This window comes from Neopelma chrysocephalum, unplaced genomic scaffold (genome assembly GCF_003984885.1).
Source record: "Neopelma chrysocephalum unplaced genomic scaffold, ASM398488v2 Primary Assembly neopelma1_69, whole genome shotgun sequence".
Classification (NCBI taxonomy): Eukaryota; Metazoa; Chordata; class Aves; order Passeriformes; family Pipridae; genus Neopelma; species Neopelma chrysocephalum.
In genome coordinates, this window is record NW_020897729.1 from 8,062,759 (window position 1) to 8,084,825 (window position 22,067).

General features: G+C 48.1%; 1 protein-coding gene across 6 annotated transcripts in view; it reads left to right on the forward strand.

The window, feature by feature from the left end:
- Window positions 1-4,198: 4,198 nt before the first annotated feature.
- The window catches only part of MECOM (MDS1 and EVI1 complex locus), a 333,473-nt gene continuing 315,604 nt past the window's right edge, over window positions 4,199-22,067 (forward strand). For 3 of the 6 annotated variants that reach the window (XM_027685630.1, XM_027685629.1, XM_027685631.1), the window contains exon 1: window positions 4,200-4,370. In XM_027685630.1, the coding sequence (XP_027541431.1) occupies window positions 4,334-4,370 (37 nt within the window). In that variant the 5' untranslated portion in view covers window positions 4,200-4,333. Of the gene's footprint in view, window positions 4,371-22,067 lie in introns of all 6 variants that reach the window. The other 3 variants (XM_027685628.1, XM_027685633.1, XM_027685634.1) reach the window with 3 other exon arrangements.

Here is a 22,067-nt window from a genome sequence, read left to right on the forward strand (position 1 = left end):
CGCGCAGGGGCGCGCAGGGCACTGCGGGGGCGCGCAGGGCACTGCGGGGGCGCGCAGCGCGGTGCGGGGGCGCGCAGGGGCCGGGCGAGCCCCCGCGGCGGCGGCGGCAACGCGCGGCGTTTCCGCGGGCGCGCTCTCGCTCCCCCCGGGTCTCTCCCCAAAAAGGGTCGAGCGGCGTCCCCCGGGCGCGCTGCGGGGGCTCCGCGGGCGCTCCCCCGCCTCGAAAGTCGTTTAGAGGCAGCGGCGCAGCGCGCAGACAGGGAGGCTTTGTGCAGGCGTGTGCGTGGAGCACAGCGCAAAGCGGGAAAAAAATAAAGAAAAGGGAGGGGAAAAAAAAAAAAAAGAAAGTGGTCAGGGTAGGTTTGTTAAGGAATCCGGTAAGTTATAGGAAGCAAAATTAAATGTCTGGTGCTTACACGACGGCATGTTTTACAAGGGAGAAGGAAACTGTGCAGAAAATGCATGGGCTTTTATTGTTGGTTTTCATTGCCTGTATTGTGGTGGATGCTTTATGCTACGGAGAGCAAGTTTAATTGAACCAGATCGCTGATTTCATATAGTAGGGGGCATGGGGTGGTTTTTTTTTTTTTGTTATGTTTTCTGAGTTAACCGTTTCGGGGACTGGAGGCAGACAGGGCTGAGCTCCGCAGCTCCGAGTTTCGAGCCAGCAAATAAAAACACATTACATAAAAACAAACACCGAGCCCGGTTATCAAAGCCTCGATCTCTCTCTATTATTTTCCCTTGTATTTGGTGCCTTTTTTTTTTTTTTAATCACATCTGTCGTTCCCAGCCTTTCCCAGGACTGCAAAGCAAAGTGGACAGCTTCCATGTGACCACCTAGTACAGGAGGCATTTTCTGCTGGGAAACTTTGCAGTGGTTTTCTCCTTTCCTTTCCTTTCCTTCTGAGAGCTCAGAAAAGAAAATGTGCAATCTTCCCAGTGATTAAAGTCTCCGTATTTGTCTTCAGAGTTATCGGGTTTATCCAAACTTTTGTGTGTGTGTGTGTGTATCCCCCCGCCCCCCCTCCTGTGCATTTGTAAAGTAGCCCCATCTAGCAATGATAAATATCCCTGTTGATCACTTGATTGATTACCTCTCGGAAAGGTCACGCGGGCTTGCAGTAATTTCCTTTTGCCTAAGGCTCCCTTTTCACTTTTACTCCCGCACGACAGCTCCAAGTATACAGGATCTTTATTTTTGATTTTTAACCCCTAAATAGCTCCCCGAAAACAATGCGTTGGTGAAAAGAAGGAGGGAAATCAGCCGGCGGCTCGGCGCTGCCCCAGCCCTGCCGCGCTCTCCCGGGGCGGGTTTGGAGAGGGAGAGCCTCCCTCCCCTGCTCTCCTGTGGACTGAGAATTCGGATTTAAACAACCAGACAAGCTATTAATTTACCCATGCTACCCAGGGTCCTGAACCCAATTAATTTCTAATAATTACAGCCCAAGGGGGCTGGAGAGATCCCTCTGCCTCTTTCTAGCCTTGCCACTTCGCGGCACCGAGGTCAGCATATAATAATAAAGTGTATATTTTGAAAGTGATCAGCAGAACAGTGAGTTATTGCAATGAATGAAAATTGTTTCCATTTTGGCTAATTGAGCCCGTGGCTGAAAGCTGGAGTTCTGAGACTAAATAAAGAGGACTGTTTCATTTCGACATGGACTGGAAATCCCTGCATAGCTTTTCGGTCACCCAGCAAGAAGCTTAATTTCTTAACAGCAAACCTGAAATCAAGCGTTGGGTAAACAGTATTAATAATTGCATTACAATGATTAAATTAATCTTACTGGTAGCTAGGAGAATATAGATTGAGATTGAATAACACGATGTAAAGTTCACTGCACAAAGACAATAGCACAACAAATACCTCGATGAAGAATTCCAACTTTTCTCCAAGTAGGCTGCGGGGCTTGTTCAATTATAATGTAAGGAAGAGAAAATTTCCTGTTACGGGGAATGCACTGAAACCTGTGTGTGAGGGGGTGCCTTTGGTCTCCCAGCCTGCGTTAGAAATAGATTTAATTCCACTTCTCCACCCGGAAAAAAAAAATACAACCCAAAATTTAAATCTGTGTTTCTGGTCGTGAGTCTGCTGAAAACGACCCCGCATCCCCGTCGCCGGTTGCTTCCCACCGGGAAGGGAGCGGAGGCTGCCGGCGCGGAGAAGCTTCCCCGCACGAACGAAACGGAATTCCCGGGGGGCTGCCCGGGACCTTTCGGGCAGGGGGGCGAACCTGGTGGGGCCGCGGCGGGTGACCCCGAGGGCCGGCGGGCGGGCGGGGGAGAGGACGGGGGGCGTCCCGGGACCGCGGCCGGTGCCCCGGGAGGGCGGCGCGGCACCTGCCGGGCTCCCGGGGCCGCTGGGACGGCGGGCAGGTGGCGGTGACAGCGGGGCACGGCCGGGGTCAGGGCTGCCCGCCCGGGAAACCCGCATCTGCAACCCCGGCCCGGCCGCGGGGCTTGGCCGCCCGCGCGGGAGCGGGTCCCCGGGCGCGGGGAAGGACGCGCATCTCTGCCCGGGCGGAGGCTTTGGGGGGTCTCTGTTTGAACCGCGGGAGGGGGGCGTGTGAGAAGCTCAGGGAGTTTTGCAAAAGTTCACGGGCGTTTTCATTTGTCCCGAGTGAACCGGGACAGCCGTAGGTCGGTGCGGAGAGGGGTGATCTGGGGACACCCCGGTGCAGCCCCGCAAGGAGAGGCGCTGCCTGCGAGCAGGGTCTGGGGTCGGGTAGTGCCGGGACCCCGAGGGTGGTGCCAGGACCCTCAGGGCAGCCCCGGCCCCCCGCCCTGCCCCGCGCATCCCCCGCGCAGCCCGTGGCCGCTCCCCGAGCCTGCCAGGGCAGAGGGGCCCAGCTCCGCCCGGGACAGCCCGGACTGGGCACCTCGAAGGGCGCGGGGGGTCTGTGGCCAGGGGAGGCAGCCCCCTGCCCCTTCTGCCCCTCCTTCTAAGGGGGGCGTTGGATGCACCCCTGCCCGGCTGCGGGGGGATGTGGGGTGGGCACACGGTCCTAAAAAATATACTAAATCTAAGTCACAAATTAAAAATAACGACGGGCATTAAGGACGGCTCCGCAGAGCGGGTTCAAGCGCTTGCGCCAGTCTGACGGGCGTTCGGGGCAGCACTGTGGGATCCGCGATGCCCCCGCCCCACGCCGGGGGCTGTCACAGGTGGGGTGGGGGGGCCCGAGCCGGGCGGGGGGGGCTCCACGGGCGGCCCCGATCCGCGGCACCGGCAGCCGGGGCGGCAGGGGTGGGGGATTGAAGGGGGAAGGGGCGATGCTGAGGATTTTATTAAAACAAAAAGTTGAGCAGCGTGTATGTACTGGCGCAGCCTCGAGTCTGAAAGATTGTAATTTTCTTTTATGGTGTCTGGCAGGATTTGCAACAGATATTAATGGGAACATAAATAGCGCATGGAAGGTATTGAACAAAACTGTTTAATGCAAGGAGGTTGTACCAGGGGAAAATCTATACGTAGTTTGGATTGATTCATACCTCGGACACAGCCATCCCCTAAAGGAGTTCCCAATTTCTGCACGCTCCCTCTTTGATTGGCAAACCCTGTAATTAAAACAGATTAGAGCGGTCGGTGTTACTGTTTTTAAAACGCTTTTTTTCTGCCCAACTGGTGGTGGCTGAGCCGAGTTCAAGGTGGCGAAAAAGTGTGCGCGCTGGGAACGTGTACGATTTCATGGTACGCATACATAATAAAACATGTAATCAAATTATATCTCCCTGCCCATATATATACGGAGAGATCTACGGTAATTGCTGCCGGGTGAGAATAAACTATTTAAACGTTGCGAAGACGCCAGAACAGTATTAATATCCCATAAAAAAAAAAAAAAAGGCAGGGGAAAAAAAAAAAAAAAGGTGTAACTTTTCCCCCCCCTCCAGCCCCTGCCCCGCGGGATCGCGGGTCTCCCCCGCCGTGACCCCTCGCGGGTGCGCGGGCGGCGGAGCGGCTGCCCCGCGGCCGCGGTGGCGCAGCCCGGCGGCCGCTGCCCGCCTCGTCCCGGCCCGTCCCGGCCCCGGTGCCGGCTGTCAGGGTCCCCACCGGCGGTGATGGATCGCTGCAAACTTTTTTTTGGCGGCGCTGAAATGTTGAAGAGCGGGGGGGAGCCGCCCGTGCGCATGTGCGAAGGTGTCCAAACTGACAATGCTGGAGAGATAGCGAGCCGGGATTGAGAGAAAGGGAGAGTGTGTGTGCGGGAGAGGGAGAGGAGAGAGGGAGAGGGGGAGCGAAAAAGGAGGAAAAGCTCCGGGAGGAAAAAAAAAAAAGAGTCCCCCCCCACCCCAACCCCACGCCAGCATCGGCCGCGGGACTGGCAGCATGCGATCCAAGGGCAGGGCGAGGAAGCTGGCCGCAAGTAGGTGCAATACCCCTTTCTCTTGGCTTTTCACCCTCCCCTCTCTGCCATGTTGCATAGATATGTCTGGTGCGCCGCGGAGCTCGCCGGCAACCTGCAGCATCCCCTCCGCGCCGCCCGGCCCGGCTCGGCTCGGCTCGACCCGGCCCGGCGGGCGGCGGCGGGACCGGGGCGGGGGATGCGGCGGCCGGAGCCGGGCCGGGGGCTGCGGGCGGGAGGTGGGGAAGGAGTTGAGGAAAAGTTCAGTGGCGAGCGCTGGAAGTTGCTGCTGCTGCCGCTGCCGGGGGCTGGAGTGGGGGGGGGGTCGGGGAAGGGGGGGTGCGAGAGGCTCCGGGCCCTATAGTGGGCGCTGTGGGCTGTCGCAGGGCCGGGGGCCGTGCGGGGGGGGGGGGGCGGTGAATGCGTGTGCGGGTGCGCGGAGGGGCAGCGGCAGCTCCGCGGGGGAGGCTGGCGAGCCGCGGGCGCAGGTAGCCTGTGCGGAGCTACCGGAGACCCCCCCCGGCCCGGCCCTGCCCCGGCTCACCCGCGGGCTTGTGCCAAAATCCGGCTCCCCGCGCCCCGCGGAGCCGCGCGTGGGGCGTGCGGGGCAGCGCGGTGCGGGCGGGGCCGCGGGAGCCGCCCCGCGTGGCCGGGATGCCCCGCGTGGTTTGGGGGGGGGGGACAGCGGGGCCGCCGGGCAGCGCGGAGCGGTTCCCAGCCTGCTGGAGTCACCCGCTAAAAGTTGATGTAAATGTTGTAATTTCAGGCGCTTTTCCAGCACTTTTTTATACAGTTTGGCCGCCCGAAGGTCTGTGTTCCGCGAGGCGAGGGCTCGGCCGTCCACACGCAAAGCCCGACTTACTTAATTATTTGTCTTACGCTCACCCCATCTGTTTCTCCTTTATGATAGGGATCTCTGCTTTTAACTGCTGCAATGTTGGGGCTCTATCTTTTTTTTTTCTTTCATTATTTTTTTTTTTAAAGAGGGATTCAACAACAAAACTTCGCCAGCTTTCGCGTCCTATTTTAAAAGCAACTGATGTCTTTATTTTCTCTGACACATCTGGGCAAGTTTCATTTGATATCCATGGCGATGGCAACTCACATTCTCGAGTGAAAAAAAAATGGGCAGGCGAAAAAAAAAGTGAGATGAAATGTTGCATAAGTTGCGTGACGTAAAAAGCAGATGCTTATTTACTCTTTATTTGTGAAAGGGAAAAAATAGAGGAGCGTGGAAAAGGGGAAGCAAAAGATGTCTGTGGATCATCATCAGCTTTTCTGCGAACCTGAACAACTGCAGCAACCTGCGTTTGATTAGGGTGATTTTAAAGTGGATAATCCAGCGCCCTCGATTTGAAAACAAATATATTGTTAAATCTCTAGGTTGCCATTCTTGCTTTGGAGATAACTACGGAAAAAGAAAAGCTCACTTCCCCGACAAAATCCATCAGGTTTCCTTGTCTCTCCCTTGCTTTGCTCTCTGCGCAGCGATGCAGGGCTCCTGCTGCTGCTCCTGCTCCGGCTCCGAGTCCGGCTCCGCGGGCGAGATCCGATCGACTGCAAAGTTTGTGCGTGTTGGCTTTCGCAGGAGCAGCAGCAGCACTTTCCCCCCCAAGACAGATGCGTTGCATTAAGTAATCCTTCGGTTACAATCGACTCATAAAGGAAATCATATTTAAAAAGCCGGGATTTATTTCTTTTTTGTGTTCCGAAAAGCTGCTTCTTTCCCCCCCGAAGAGCGTCTCAGTTTCATGGCAAGTGGAAGGAGGGTTGGAGGCGACCCCTGTAATTTAGTCGTTCGAGAGGAAAAGTTTTTAGCTTTTCATTTCTGTCTGTCTGAGTTAGGAACAGAAAATACTTTGTAGCCTTCACCCTCTTACGTGGAAAAAGGTACAGATCGGGATCGAGCGCACTTCTTGTATTATTTCACTTTTACTGCTTCGTGCGTGAAACAAAAATTGCCCCCATTGCGTGACTGTCGCCAATACCCAGGAAAGCTTTTCCCTCCTAATTAAGGGAGAATAGCTTAAGAGCATTTTCTTGACCTCAGCGTAAAATCGCTAAAAAAATAATTTTGAGGCTTTGCCCCCCGCCCCCCCAAAAAAAGTAAAAAAGAAAAATAATTCAGAAGAAAGAAAAAGAGCCACGCGGGGAATAGCTAGTGAATTTTTTAAATGGCCAGCTGTAAAAATAAGGGCAAACAGACGGTTGAGTCTGTCTCCCCGCCACGCTCTCGGGAGGCAGGCGCTGAGGAGCGGGGTGCGGGGAGCGGTGCGGGGCGCGGGCCCCGGGGGGTGCGGGCCCGGCCTCCCGCAGCCGCGCTGCACCTGCGCGGGCATCCCCGGCCCTCGGGGCAGCTGCTTTTCCACTCGGGTGGGTTTGTGCCCTCCTGGTGAAACTGTATCCCCGAATAACCCCCGCACCAGCACGGGCCGCCGCAGCCCTGCAGCCGGCCAGGAGTAGCCCCAGCCACCCAGTAGCCTCATAAAGAGACAGAAGGTGATCAGATTAGGGGAACACACGTGAATAAGGAGGCACTTGTTACTTTTACACTTTATCACCACTTTTTTACAGGCAATTTAGTGCAGCCAAGGTAGATCCAGATCCCTCTAACCATCTGAGATAGTAAAATAACACTTTCCTAAGTTTCAGCAGGTTTTCCTGCGCCTGTAATTTGCCTCAGTCTAGTACTTAAAAGGCTTGATTGAAAAACAGAGCCGGCAAGTTTATTTGCCTGTTTAAGACTCTGTCCGGGAATTTGTTTTCGAGCAGGGAGATGTTTGCCGTGTCCCGGCTCCCGGCCCTCTCGGCGAGGCTGTTTATTTGCCATCGCTTTACCATCACTTCCCACTCCGGGCTCCTGGACTGCCGGGGGGAGTCGGTGCCGGTGTCCCCGGTCCCTTTCACACCGCCCCGCCCGGCCCAGCCCGGCCCGGCCCCGCCGCTGCTGCCGCCGGTCGGCACCGCCCCGGCACCGGGCTCGGCTCGGCTCGGCACTGCCCGGCCCGGCCCGGCGGCAGCCCCGGCGCTGTCCCCGGGTGGCTCCTGCGCGGCGGGTGCGGGCACGGGAGGCTGCGGGGACGGGCCAGACAATCCCATTATATGCCGGGCACATTTTCACCAGGCGCTTCATTAACCCTTTTCAGGGCGGAGAGTGTGCATGTGGCTTTTCACTCCCGCTTTCTGCCTTTCCTTCTCTCCTCCTCTCTCTTTGCTTCTCTCATTTCTCTCCCTTTTTCTTTCTCTCTCCCTCTTTCTCTTTTTTCCTTTCTCCTTTTTTCATTTTTCTTTTCTTTTCTTTTCTTTTCTTTTCTTTTCTTTTCTTTTCTTTTTCTTTTCTTTTCCTTTTTTCTCTCTCCTCTTCTCCTTCCCTTCTTTCTTTTCCTCTCTCCCTACTTCTATCTTTCTCCCACTGTCTTACTCAGGGCCAACTGAATTTGGGATCAACTTTGTGGTGCTGCGCAGAGCTGAGCCCGGGGCTGAGCTCTGCTGTGCCTCCTGGCTGCTCCCCGGCCACACCGGGGTGCTGGGCAGAGAAAGGACACAAAGGAAAAGGACGGTCCGAAAGGAGAGCTCGTTATTAATACAGCCCTGCTTGTAAATGAAAAATGTAACCCTTGTTAATTAACGCTGTTTACATGGGGTACAAGAAACTTAAGAAATGTTTCTACAAAGGGGAAGGAACTGTTTACAAAACTCTTTCAAAAGTGTGACATATTGCTGCAGTTCCAGCACTAAAAAGCCAAACACACTTACACGCCTTTGAAGTTGGCTGGCTGAGGCAACATTATTTGACTCGGATTCAGATATTGCTTGTGGGTATAACTAATGGCTTTTACCTAGTTAGTGGGCTGGGAGGGGCGAGGGCCTGGGCGCCGTGGCCATTGGGTCCCTCTGGAGAGCCGGGGCTGGCTCCCTGCCAGCTCTGTACAATGTCAACATTGAATATTTGAATTCCCAGACTCTATTTAACAACTTTCTAAATAAATAAACTCATTGTGTGTCTGTGTTTAAAATTATTTCACCTCTTTCATGAAAGCTACAGCATCTTATTACACTGGCCTCTCAGGCTGCTTTTCCCCCTTTTCTTTCCAAACAAACACAAGCGGAGCTGAGCACGGGTGGGTTTTTTTTACTGTCTCATATCTCCCGTTCTCACTTTCTGTCTCAGGAAGCACGAGTGGAAGCTGCTCGGACATCCCACCACGTCCTTAGTGGGACAGCTCTGTGCACCCTGTTATCTAATCATAACTAAAACCAAAGCCAGGTTCACCAAGTCGGTTAAATATTAATCATTTCTAAAAGGAGGCCCATGTGAGTGCCATTGCTGCAGCAGTGCCCTGTACATACTCAATCATTTTGGCTGCCATACCCTAGGCGGGCTCCAGGGACAGCTTTCATTGTTGTTGCCATAAATGGCTATTAGTGTTCATATTCACCTATTCACCTACTTATTTAAGTGCACATAAGTGTGGATGTGGCTGTGCTTGCTGGATATGTGGGCATACGTGTGTGTTCATAACATACTTTTCTGTTTATGCCACAGAGATATATGTGTGTCTGTACACATATATAATTCCTATATCTATGTGTGCACATACAGAAAGAAAGGCAGGTAAATCCATTTGATATTTGTAATTGCAATTAATGTATGTACAGCGTATGGATTGTGATGTGCACGGGCTCCTCGGGTGCTTGTAGTCCTGGCACCAATATCTGTACATCCACACAGGCTCTGAAACGTTATGGATGCATATAGGAAACACAGGGTTGAGATATAGAAGCCTGTATATGTATGTGTATATATATATTGCAGAGATATGTTGTTCCCTGGGATGCCTCCCAAATGCACTAATTGTGTGCTTCCATGGTGGGAGTATTCACTGTAAAATATTTATTGGCTTCACTTGTAAGTCGAGATGTGTGGACAGAGAAGGTATTTGTGGCAGCACAGCTCACTGATAAAACTGTCTGAGTTGCTGAAGGAGAAAGCGGGATGAATTTTCTGCCAGGACAGGTATGTTGTGGGTGAAAGAAAAGTGTTGCTGGTTGCTCCAGCCCAGGGTAGATGAAGAAAGGGCAGTGGGGAAGCAGATGGAGTTTTATAAATCTCAGCTATTGAAACCTTGTCCACAGAAATCGCCTTGCTTTGTAGTAAACCACTCTTTAAACAAATGTACTTTAGCTTTGGAAGGGCTTGTACAGACACTTAGGTTTCCAACCAAGAATTCATAATATTTGTTTATTTAAAATTTAACTAGGTTTGCTGTCATTTTTGGAGCAAGTCGGTGTTCTTTTACTGTAATTTAATACAATCAGTTTTACATCATTTCAGTTTAGTTAGGCAAGGAGTGGCTTACGAAGAGCAGAAAGAGGTTTAATCTCCCATGGTTTTCAAACTAGCAGATGCAAGTGTCATGTTATTCAGTAGACAGAGCTAGAACTGGACAAATGCAGATTAGAAATACAGTTTATATTTTAAGTAGTGAAGGTATTTAACCAGTAAAACAATTTACTGAGACCTGGGTGGATTTCAGCATCACTGGAATTCCTTTGTCTTAATTAAGGTTGGCTGTTTTTCTAAAAAGATATGAGCTAATCCAAACAGGAATTAATTTAGGGAATTCCTGTAGCCTGTGTTGTACAGGAGGGCAGACCAGACCCCTCTTCCTGGTTTTATAATCTATGCACCTAGTTAAAGCAGTGCCATTTCATATGGAGACATAAGCTCAGGGCTGGGATCACAGGAATGCACTTAAAAACTAAATGGCCATTAAAAAAACACGGGCTCAACTCAGACAACGCAGAACCAACGTCTGGCTCAAGGTCTTTTCCATCCTTAGCACTGCTGACCTGGATCCCAGGCTTCCTCAGAGCTGTGTTGGGCTCAGGAGTGCCTGTCCATGGGTTTGAGGGCAAAGGCAATGATGGGTTTAACAAAGATGGGAAGAAGGAATAGGGTGTAAGTGCTGAGGTTTGGGTACAAAGAAGGGGATCTGGGGTCACAGGTTTGATCACTGCTCTGTGATGGGTTTCCAGTGGGTTCCTGCCATGTGCAACTGGTCACTGCTGCAGTTCTTAACACCCAGAGCAGGAACCAGACAAGACCAGTACAGGTCATGATATGGACTAATGAACACCAGGAAGCACCTCCAGCCCCCCCATTGCTGCAGGGGTTTTTGGGGGGGTTGTTTGCTGGCGGATAAATGGCAAGGTGGGAAAGGGGATGGAGATGCTAAGGAGGAGTGGATGTTGTTGTCCCAGGACTCTGTCTCTTTGCATTGGCATCTAAAATAAAAAACTCAAAATGCTCAGGGTACAAAGCAACCCTGCCTGATCATGCATTGACTTTATGTTCCCTCCCTTTTGTTTACATTTCCAGGCTATGCCGAGGCATTGCCTTCTCCAGTGCTGCTGGAAGAAAGGGCAGCCATGGATATGTGTGGAAGGAGGGAAGCTAGTCTGCAATGAATATTGTATTTGGTGCTAAATATGTAACAAAGAGAAAGAAACGCGAGTTAATCCAGCAATAAGAGTTGGGAAGTGAAATACAATTCATTTTATTTCAGGGTTTAATGCCGTGGCCTGTTTCAGTGAAGCATTATCTTTTAAAGTAGGATATACACAACGACATGACCCCCACTACCTTAAGGGAGTGTCAAAGTTTGATCTCCGAATAAAGGAAATTCAGAGTTAAGGCTGAAATGTACCACATGGCCTCCAAGTCCCAGGAACAACAGGAGGCAAGGAAGTACCTAAAGCTGTGGGCTGCACTCTAAAATGAGTCCAGCAACTACCAAGCTGCCAGTGCTCATTGCAGATACACAGCACGGTTTGAGCCGGGATTTGTACTGACTAGAGAGAGCCTGGCTCAACAAGATCTGAGATGATCTTGAGTCTTTTTGGAAATCTTAGCTGATCTCTGATGAGCATGTGAGTTTTATGGTGGAAGGATTACAGGTCTGGGCTTAATTTATGCAACAAAACTACTCTGTCTCCTTTGACACCAATAGCTTTTGTTTAGAGAATCTTACATTGGAGCAAAATTTCGGTTCAGGAAAGAAATATACCCAAGTTACAGCTTTATTCATTTTCTGAAGAATTGCTTATATGTCTGAATGGGTGCACTACATTTTAGCCCTGTTTAAGCTCCAAACTAAATTTAAATTGCCTGTAAAATAATCCACAGAATGGAAACTGCCACACAACCGTAGCCCTTGCTCCCTGACCCAAACCCATATTCCATTGCAAAGCACTGCACTGCTCTGTTCCGTGATTACAGTAAGTTAGAAACCAGAAGAGCAAGACTTCTATGAATAGGTTATTTTTGGCAATTGCATCACCAATTATGTATAAAATTTCAAAAAATATGAGTTCTGCCAGTTTGATCTCTGAGAGGGATACAGAAAATGAAAGCTTTGAGACTGCTGTAACATCATACTATTTTGTCTATTAGATATCATTAGATTACCAGAATACTGAGACCTTCGTATCAACCAGTCTAACAAAAATTTCCCAGGTGGTTTAAATTAAAAAATTAGCCATAAATATATTTTGTATAATGCAATTTATTATGGATGTTTATTGTGTGCAGTGGGAAAATGTTTGGTTTCGGATGATCTTACCGTATAACATGTGCCCTACTGAAACTGTTTATACTGTGGCAGGCTGTAAAAGCCCCAGTCTAATTCCAAGACCGGCTGGGCTACATGCTCTGAAAGCCACAGGAAGGCAGAGCCCTTCCCCTGGAAAGCCAAAGGGGCAACAGCATCTTGTATGGGACATGTGCAACAAAAAACTTGGCAGTGGGGAGAGAGATGAATGGCAGGGAAGACTGGAGGATGGTTCAGGGCATGTTTATTAGGGAAAAGGGGATAAAAATGGTACCAGCTTGCAGCAGGTCCTGTTATACTGGGGTGGGAGGCTCACCTGTGTCTAAGAGGTGTTTTACCTCCTACATCCCATGTTTTATCAAGCCTCCTCTTGTTTCAGCTGGGTTTGGAGAGTGGGCTTCTGTGCTGATGCCCACTCATGACTCCAGACTTGCCCTTCTGCAGCAGAGAGAGGGGACTAACGTGGGCTTAGGGACCTTGGGGTTCCTGTAATGGACACATGTGCACTCTGCTGGGATGCTGCAGCAGGGAGCTGACGGCTTCAGGAAAAGATCTCCCGCCTCCTCTCCTGTTCTTTTGCACAAAGTCCACACGCTGGCAAGGGTGAAATCATTCCTCAGTTTAAAAAAAAGCAAACCCTCAAAAACTTCCCCCCCCCGCCCCAAACTCCTTCACACATGTATTAACACCAAACTGGCAAAGCCAATGGAAAAGGATTTTGCGTTTTGGCAGCAGAGCTGGCTCAGAGCTCACTGCGGGCCTTATCCCAAACCCACTGGAGCTGAAGGAGCTTGTACCGACTTCAACGGGCTTTGGATTGGGTCTGGCCAGGAAGAATCTGCTTCTCTTCATCCTCGGGGGCTGGGGGGTTATCAGCAGCTTTTGCTCCACAATGAGCCCCAACATGCGATGCTGTAACAGATACCTGGATTTACATCAGTGTAAGTGAATTAGGTTGGCCCTATAATCTGACCTCATTTGAGAGTCATTTTAGCCATTACAATGAAACATGAACGCTGCTGATGGGGGGACTGCAGTGACTTTGAGTACTTGTTTCCCACCGTGCCCTGCCCATTCCCCCTGCTCTGCCTCTCTCCTGTGGGTTGAAGACTTCTGGAGGCACTTGGGGGGTGCAGGAGGGGGTCCAGCACCCCTGGCTTGCACTGCAGGGCTCCACATCCCAAAGTCTGTGGTTCTCCAAATAGCCTGAGTTTGTACCTTCTGAACAAATAGCTTTGCTGCTGAAATACCTGGTGCCTCTAGTAAGGGCTCCATTTATTGCCTCCCGATTTCATCTCGGACAAACAGAAGGTATGAGAGGGGCAAGCACTGACCGCTGGAAAAAAATCACCCCAAACATGTCTAAAGCACAGCTTGAGTCACTGGTGGTGCCCATATTTTTGATTTAAAAACCATTTAACATTTCCAACGTTTGACAGAAATGATTAACCTTCCCTTCTTGAAAACTCTTTGTGATTTGAACTTACTGTGTCACATTTTATTTACTTGCACCTTGGTGAGGAATTAAGCAATGCTTTTGGTGAGTTTTAATCTTTCCCATTCTCTTTGTGGCTCTCTATAAAGGAAGAAAAGGAAATATGTTGTTTGAAATAATTTTGAAGTGATGTTTCTATTTTACTTTTTTTAGGCTCTTGATGTATTTTTGGCTGCAGGGACTGGCATGGAGCAGTGGTCTAAGAATACATAACGTGGAAAAGCAAAGGGATGTCAGCTGTGTCTGAGTTAACAACACGGCTCTTTACTTTTGCTGGTTTGTTGTTACTGTGTCATGATAATGATAATTTACAGCCATAATGAAAACTTGTTAATTGTGAAAGATAAACAGTATGAGATATTTGTCCTGATTCTCTAAGTTCATATGGTAAGCAATGTTTCAGTAGTCACTGGCTGCCTGTGTAAGTGCTATTAAGCAGTTATGCTCTGACTGAATAATTACTGTCCAGGAGTTTGGGCTTCCTGATAAAGCCAAGGTAACTCAGAAATGAAGAAATGATGCACTAGGTCACTCCAGATGATGCAGATTAGAGAGGTCTGAGGGAATAAACCTGTGCAGTATCTTTCGTATCAGTGACCAGGCTCAGAATGAAAGGAAAAGTGAAATGATCTGTACTGACCCAATGCCCTGAGTGAAAACTGAACTGAAACTGAGCCAGAAGGGGTGGTACAGAGTCAGACCCAGGATGGGACGCAGCAAAGCCTCCCAGCTGGGGCCTTCACCACGCACCAAGCTGAAGGATCAGCCATGGACCAAACATGGGAGATTTATTTCCATTCTGACATTATTATTTATTATGACTTGAATTAAAACAGCGACCACAGAAGGCAGCCAGGACTGGATGCCTGTTGTGCCGAGCTCTGTGCAAACACGGGCAGCCCGCACAGAGTTTAGACCTTGAGAAATGCAGATTGAACCTCGGGCCTGCTGCCCTACATGAGCAATTACAGCATCATTGGAGGCAGTAAAAAAATCCCAAGGAGAAATGGATGCTTTAAGGAAAATCCATGGAGTCGGGACTGCGGAGTGCTAAGCTTTCCAGTTGCACATGGGTGGACGTGCTTCAGCTTTAATCCCATCAGACCTTTCCCCCTGCAAGGAAATGGCCCTCCTGGCTCCCTCTTAGCCGACCCTATTATTTTTGGCCGTGTCCATTAATCTTGGGTGATCAAGCTGCATTAAGCTGTGAGTGTCCTTGCAGCATCACCTGCTTGCTTTCAAAGAAAATAGCTCTGAGATTCCCGGGGAAGGAAGAAGGCAACACGGGCAGGTAATCCAGCCCTATAAAATCCCCGGGTTGTGGTTCCAGCCCGCTTTCCACGCGGGCGCTGCGAGAGGGACCTGAGCAGTGTGGCTGGCAAGTGCCAGCAACCAGAAAGTCCCTCAAGCCTATGAGGTTTATTAAGGTTCTTTTTAAGTCTGTGCCAACAAAAAGGGTCCACACAAGCTCCGAGCGAGGCTTCGTAAGCTCAGTTTTATGTTCGGATAATTTGGAGCCAAACCGTCACGGAGCTCACATAGCGAAATACCCCACGGAGCATCGCAAACTGCGGAGGAAATATGTTGAGGAAAGAGAGGACTGATAATTTTATGGTTTTCCTCGAAGTTAAGCAGTAAAATGGGCTTTATTTAGCAGTTTCCTAACTTCTGATTGCAATTCTGTTACCAGGGTAAGGGTTTTACATACAATGTTTTGTAAATAGGGAGAAACGTTAGAAGCCAAGGTGCTACAGCTTTGTGCACAGCGTTTGGACGTGCTGTGGGAAGCAGTGCCACACACTCCTGGTTCCCAAAATGTTTGACTTTTGGATCAGACCCCTGATCAGGAACATGGCATCAGCAATCAGCTCTGCTGTGAGAAGCTGAACATTGAGCTCAGCATGGCCGGGTAGCCCTTGGAAGGAATAATCCTTTGAAGAGAAAGGAATAGCTTGACCCAGGTTCAGGGATGAGAAACATACACTTAATTTTGGAGTGTGAAGCATTTCTAATTTGAAATACATTGAAGAGTCTTGATTTTTACAGGTGAGGTGATCATTACAATCTCAAGGCTCATCTTCTAAAGCAGGCTATTAAAATCCCTTGTCCCTCAGCCTTTTGGCCAAAATATATGTGTGTAAATCTAGGTCCAGAATTCCTCCGATGGAATTTATAAGATAAACCTCCATTATGTTTACTCCTCACACAAATAACTATCTTACACTTGGCATGGCTCATCTTTTAAAAATCTATTTTACAATGTAATAATTCACACCCACTTCTCTTTGGGAAGTCTGGGAAGTCATTTATAGATGGGAAGTTAAACATGGCTGGGCATTAAAGGGAGTACTGCTGATACATGCAACAGCTCAAAATGTTGAGGGAAGCGGTTATGGATATGGGAGAAGATGCCATCTTGACCTTGGCGGTTTGTTTATTAGACACTAAATCACAGACATTTCTTCTTCCAGTTATAACTGGTCTGAGGACACAGATATAACCTTAAAAGCCCTTTCTGGGGTTTTAAACAGAATTTAGATCTCATCAGTGCTCAGGATTTATGAAGCTTGAATGAGAAAAGGGAATGCAGAGACCACTGTGGGAAAGGAAAAAAAAAGGTGAAGAAACTAGAGAAAAAAAAAAAGAAATACTCATTCCAATGGCTGTGTTTCCTTTTCAAAAGGTTGCCCATCCTGCTGACACAGAGCAGAGAGAATGAGAAAATATTTCATGTCTTTTTACCCACTTTGTTCATGCACCTTGTGCATACAACAGCCAGTAACCATCAAACTCATTCTGCCAACCTTCTATATTCTCTGGAAGGAAGGGCTGTCTCTCACTGTCAGCAGCAAAGGTAGCACTGGAAATAAGGTGGAAGTGACCGGACAGTGGGTCAGGGATGTTGGAGAAAGAGTACTAGGAGATGGGACATGCCTGATGGATTGCTGTCAGATTCCTGAGCTGAAGGTTGCAAACAAAATCAGCTCTTTTCTGGGCAGAAATAATTCAGGACTATACATCTCTGTCTCTCTCTCTGTCTCTGTCTCTCTCTCTCTCTCTCTCTCTCTATGTGCATGATCTCGGCAAGCTAACATGGCTGTCACCTCTGTGCATCCTGACCTCCTGCTTAGTCTCTCATTTCAGAGGCTCAGTGTGAATTTGGGTGCTGGGCTTACTCTTCAGGTCCACATATTTGCTCTGTGTTCGTGCTCTGCAGAAACAGCTCTGCGGGTCGATGAGGATCCAGCTGAAGCCTGCGAGGGCTGGAGGGAGCAGTGTTGCTTTAGGCTCCCTGCCTGTGGAGTGACATATCAGAAGCAATAAGTCTGAGCCTGAGCTGATGTCTAACAGCATCGGAGAGCGGGTTGGAAGGCTGAACTTCTGCAAAAATGAAAGCAAGGAATTTAACAGCAGTAAAAAAGAGGTTAAGGAAAGAACAAAAAGGAAAGGAAATAAAAGTGATATGAATGGCTAGAAAAACAGCTATGTCCAAATATTAACCTCTGCTGCTGTATTTGGACACTGGACTGAGTTAATGGGAGTACATGGTGAATACATGTTTTGTTGGAAGAAGCTGCCTAATTTCAGAAATTATCTGGATCATCTTAATACAGAAAATATATTAGCACAATATGTTTCATGTATGTTCAAATCTGCCAATAGCTTGAAGACATATTCTGCAGGAGGTTAGCAAGACAATATGTGTTCTACTGGTGGGGTTTTCAGCCAAACTCTCTCGCTCTTGGAGCTTCTTATCCCTTTCTTCTCCAAGATATCTTTCCCCCAACCATCAGAGGAGCAGGAGCAGAGAGACCTTTCCCCAGCCTGCCCAGCCATACCTCCTGTCAGCTGCAGGAGCCACACAGACAGCACTGGCTTGAGGGGTTTTTTCCTCTTAACATGATAAGGAACAGCCCCAAAGCACAGGAATTAAACTGGTGTCAAACTGGTGTGAGAGCAGAATCTGCTTTGGCCCCAGTGTGGCTCCGCTGGCTGTTCCTCCTGGGATGTGTCCAGGATGGGGAGAAAGCAGATACAGGGCAATCTTCACTTGTCAAGGTTTTTCTCTAGTCTCTAACGCTTAGAAGTGGAAAATATTTTCAGTTCTTTAAAATAATGGTTTTTCTCTCCCTCTTGGATTTCTGGATGTCCCTGGGATTTGCGTTCTTCCAAGAGCATCATTTGTTTCACAGCAAAGAGTCACGGTGAGACAGCCTGGGCTTTAATTTCTGGGAATATCTTTATAGGCTTGTTTTCATGGCTATATAACAGCATTATTTTATCTATCCATCTCTCATTCCACTTCCTGATATACTGAATTATCAGGACTACCCATCAGTCACTCTTGTGTTTTCTAGCCCTCAGTGCCAGTATCAGTTTTTAGGATATTTTTCCAGTGCTACAGCTATGCTGATCTTGGTGACTATTACAAAAATTATATAAAAGCTTTAAAAAACTCTACTGAGATGTGCAACACCAGCTGAAAAGAAGCAAAAATTAGACTTGAATTATATCATTACTGACTTCCTGAGTGTTCGAGTGAGGAAAGACAGTTGACTAAGTTACTTTTTAAAAAAAAAAAAAAAAGTAGTGTGGAAGAGAAGGACATTTGCTTTTATAATTATGCGCTAATGAACTGTGGCTGTGCCCCACCTAATGTTGTCCTCTGCAGCCTTTCAAGGCTGTCCAGCTGATTTCTTTCCATGATTGCATCAGGATTTCTCAGGTTTTCAGAGGCTCACACAGTATGTTGGTGCACCATGGCCTGAGATGTGATGGGACATAGGGGTGGTGGGAGATACAGGGGTGAAGATCACTCAGTACAAAGAGAAAAGAAAGATTTTGAGGGCGTGTTGTGCCTCTCCTGATTTTCACCTCCACGCAGCTGTGCAGGGACCTGCTCAGCTGTGCCACATCAGGGGGAAATTGGGCCCTTGTTTTAGACTTGCAAGATAGTAGGTGAGTTGGGAGGCTGGTTCTGTGTTGGACAGAAGAAAAGTTTCTTGCTGCCAAGTATGTTGCTGTTCATCCTGTAGGACCTCATGGGAAGTGTTTTACACCCTGCTCCAGGTAAGGCTGCGTGTTTGTGGAGTCACCATCTCAGGTACTGCTCACTTAGTGATGGTTTTGGGCCAGGGACTTTTGGGGTTTGGAGAACTGTCCTGATGCTTCTTTGCTGCCTCAGTTTCCCCCAGCACTGCCTGCAGCTGAAGCTGGGGCTGTTTCCATCTCATGGGTGTAAATGCATGCATTAACAACAGTCTCAAGGTGCCATCCCAGAATTGCTATTAGCAAAATGCTATTTCTCCTGGAACTTGGGCAGAGGATACAAGAAAGGGTCTGATGTTTCCTTGAGAAATACCTAATTTTCTTCTTCTCTTTTTTTATTTTTGATGAAGTTTTCACTTGTTTAGTATTGTGTCTACTGGCACTGCTTTTTCTCAGTGTTGGTTACAAAGTCTCAAAGCAATAGGAGGAAGAGGTTTTTTTCCTCCCCTGTGTGCTTTTTAGATCATGTTGGAGATTAGCTCAGGGGAATGACAAACCACTCTGTTCCCAGCAGTCTCCCCATCCACAGCTAAAATGTTATGGGAGTAGGTGTTGGATACCATGTCTGGTTTTATTTCCTATTACAACCTTGAGTGCCAGCATTTCCGTTATTTCTTCTTCCAGCCCTATCATTCTGCCATATTCTTTGTACTTTCCTTGATGTAGAGAAATACATATAAAACCCAGAAAAAATAATTAACTTCTGGCTGCAGGTTCAGCTGACCATCATTCAGCAGCAGAAGCCAGTGTATTTCTTCATTTTCCTGCTGCCCTGGTGTGGGAAGAGAGGTGGGAGATGGTTTTGAGGGTGCTCAGAGAATGTTGGTCTCTTGAAAGCTCACAATGTGCCATGTGTGGGGAGAGCTTTGCCTGTTTTATTTGCAGTGGTGGAGGTGATGGAATAGCACCATCTCACTCTGGTTTTGGTTAATAAGCAAGAAAAAAATGTGCTAATCCTCTCAGAGTGTCTGATAAAACCAGCAGAGACGGGCTGTGCTGTCCCATGGAGGCTTTGCTGACCGCAGCAAGGGCAATGTGTGTGTTGGAGGCTGTTGGTGTTGAGGAGCATCCTCTGGAGAGGACAGGAATTGCTGAAAGGCTCTCCAGCTTCTTGTGCTGCCCTCAGCACTGGGCCAGTGGGATTTCCCATGTCGGTGGTGGAGTTTCCCACATTTATGGGAACCACAGGCTTCCCAGAGCCAGCAGCCACCTCTGGTCTGAGCAATACCAGAAGCAGGAACCTGTTGATCCGTGCAGAGCACACTAGAGCCACAGAGTGGTAGGTGATAACTTCTGTTCCTGAGGCTTTGAAGATTTTTTTCTTTGACTTGTGGAAGGGGATTTTCACCTCTGATGCCCCGGGTGAACAAGCTGGCATTGTTGGAGTATGGTTCCTGCACGTGTGTGTCAATGTGGGCTCTAGCACCTCTTAGATGGCTTATCCATAGCTCGGGGTTCAGCAAGTGGTGCCCATTTTCTGGACCTGTGAGGTCTGTGAAAAACCTGGAAATATATTTCTGACCAGACCGAGGCATCATTTGCCATGTAAAACTGTAAATCTGTGTTTATCCAACGTTAACAGATGTAACATAAATGAGTTCCTGTGCTGTCTGCTGGTTCGCTAATGGCACTTGTTTATAAGTGCTTTATGTTAACAGCTATTTGATGGTGCCCATTAGTTTTTCCTAGGCTAATGTTATATAATAAAGTGAATGCTGGCCAAAAGCAATAGTAATACGATAAACAAAAAATCCAAATGCTGGGTGAGAAATGTAATGGAGCGAGGGCTGAACTCTGGTGGGAGTTTGGTTTAATCTAAAGGTTAAAAAATGTTATAATTTGGGTTTAAGTAAATTGGCTCTTTAGTCCCAGAGGTCTTGCTCTTGTACTTCTTGTGCCTCCAAAGCTTCCACTAATGCCGATGGGAGTCTTGGGCGCACAAGAAATGCGGGTTCAGGTACTAAAGTTACAGATTGGCTTGGACCAAAACCCCTAATCCAAATACCTCCGGCTTTTGAAAGCATTTGCCAATTGGATTTGAATCTGGACACAAACATTGTGGCTTGAGCTCATCTGAGCTCACTTACATCTGTGTAAATCTGTAGTATGGCCCTGATCCAGCAAAGCACGTAAATATGTGCCTAATTTGACTTCAAGGGGACTATTGTGCGCTTAAAGCTAAGCATGTGTTTAAGTGCTTTGCTGGACTGAAGTCCAAATACATGGGAGTCAATGAAATGACACCAACTAGTGCAGTGTAAGTGAGATCTGAAATGAACCAAAATGTTTGCATTTCTACCTGGAAATGAACACCCTGTTCACATCCTACGTATCCTGCATGTACTTTGTGTTTTCATCCATCTGCACATAATGTGTTCTGTACGGTAACCTGTCCATTCAGTACAGTAAAAAAAGAAATATACTTTGAATTTTCCTGCTCTATTACTCATATTTCATGAAATGTGTTCTTATGCCAAGTGTCTGTTTATATATATTTATACATGTTGTTTCTTTATTGATATTGGCAAGATACAAGAAGAAAAGAAATATTTAACAGTTAAAAACTTGTAAACAGTTTTATCCCTAATTTAAAACTTTTTTTTTTTTTTAACGAGTTTACCTGACATGGTCAAATTACTTTAACTTGGTTTTGGTTTTGCCAGTCTGACCAATATGAAAAGTATTTGTTGGAGATATAGGTTTGTTTTTAGCTGCAAATACACACGTTAAACATGTTTGCAATTAACTGACACGTGAACATGCCTTTACACTCAACTACCAAATGCCACTTTTGTACTTTAAATCCCACGTTTAGTGATTGCCACGCTACATAAAGCTGTCAATGAATATTTTCACATGAATACATTAATGCCAGTTAAAAGATTGTGAATTGCTTGTCGGCTGCTGCAGCTCGTTGCAAAGAGAACACAAAAGGGTTAATTGAGCCCAGCCCTGCGAAGGTGGCAGAGGCATAGACTAGAATTGGGAATTAAACCCAAAACAAATACAACAAGAAATAGCCCTCGTGCCTGAGTATGACAACCACAATGCAGACATAAAGAGGTGTAAGCTGCAAACGTCTGTAGGTTATTAATGAGGTAATAGAAGCAAAATTAGGTATCAGCAGGGTTTGGCTCTGTTTGAATAAAACTGAGATCTTTTATCTCAGAATCTGCTAGGCAAGACTCATAAGCTGTGATTTGGTGGTCTAGGCTGTGCCCTTCTTGGTTATGGGAGTTGACTCATGCCATTTAAACTCACCAGTGTTTTCCACTCAGGGCAAACAGATGTGGAATCAGATGCAGAGAAAGGTTGGCGGGGAAAAGGGAAAAGGTTTTCATGGCAGTTTATGAGCAAAAATGCTCTTGTGTGCCTACTTTCAAATCAAAAGAATATTTTGCACTTCAGCTTTGTGTGTCTGGAGAGCTGATACTCTTTTCTTGCAAAGCCAGTGTGGAGGGGCACGTAATGGCAGTGCTAAAACCTCTGTGTGTCCAGCTGACCCCTGCCCAGGCTGAGACTGGTTCCCTGGACTGGTTCCCTGTTGATTTTGCCAGCTTC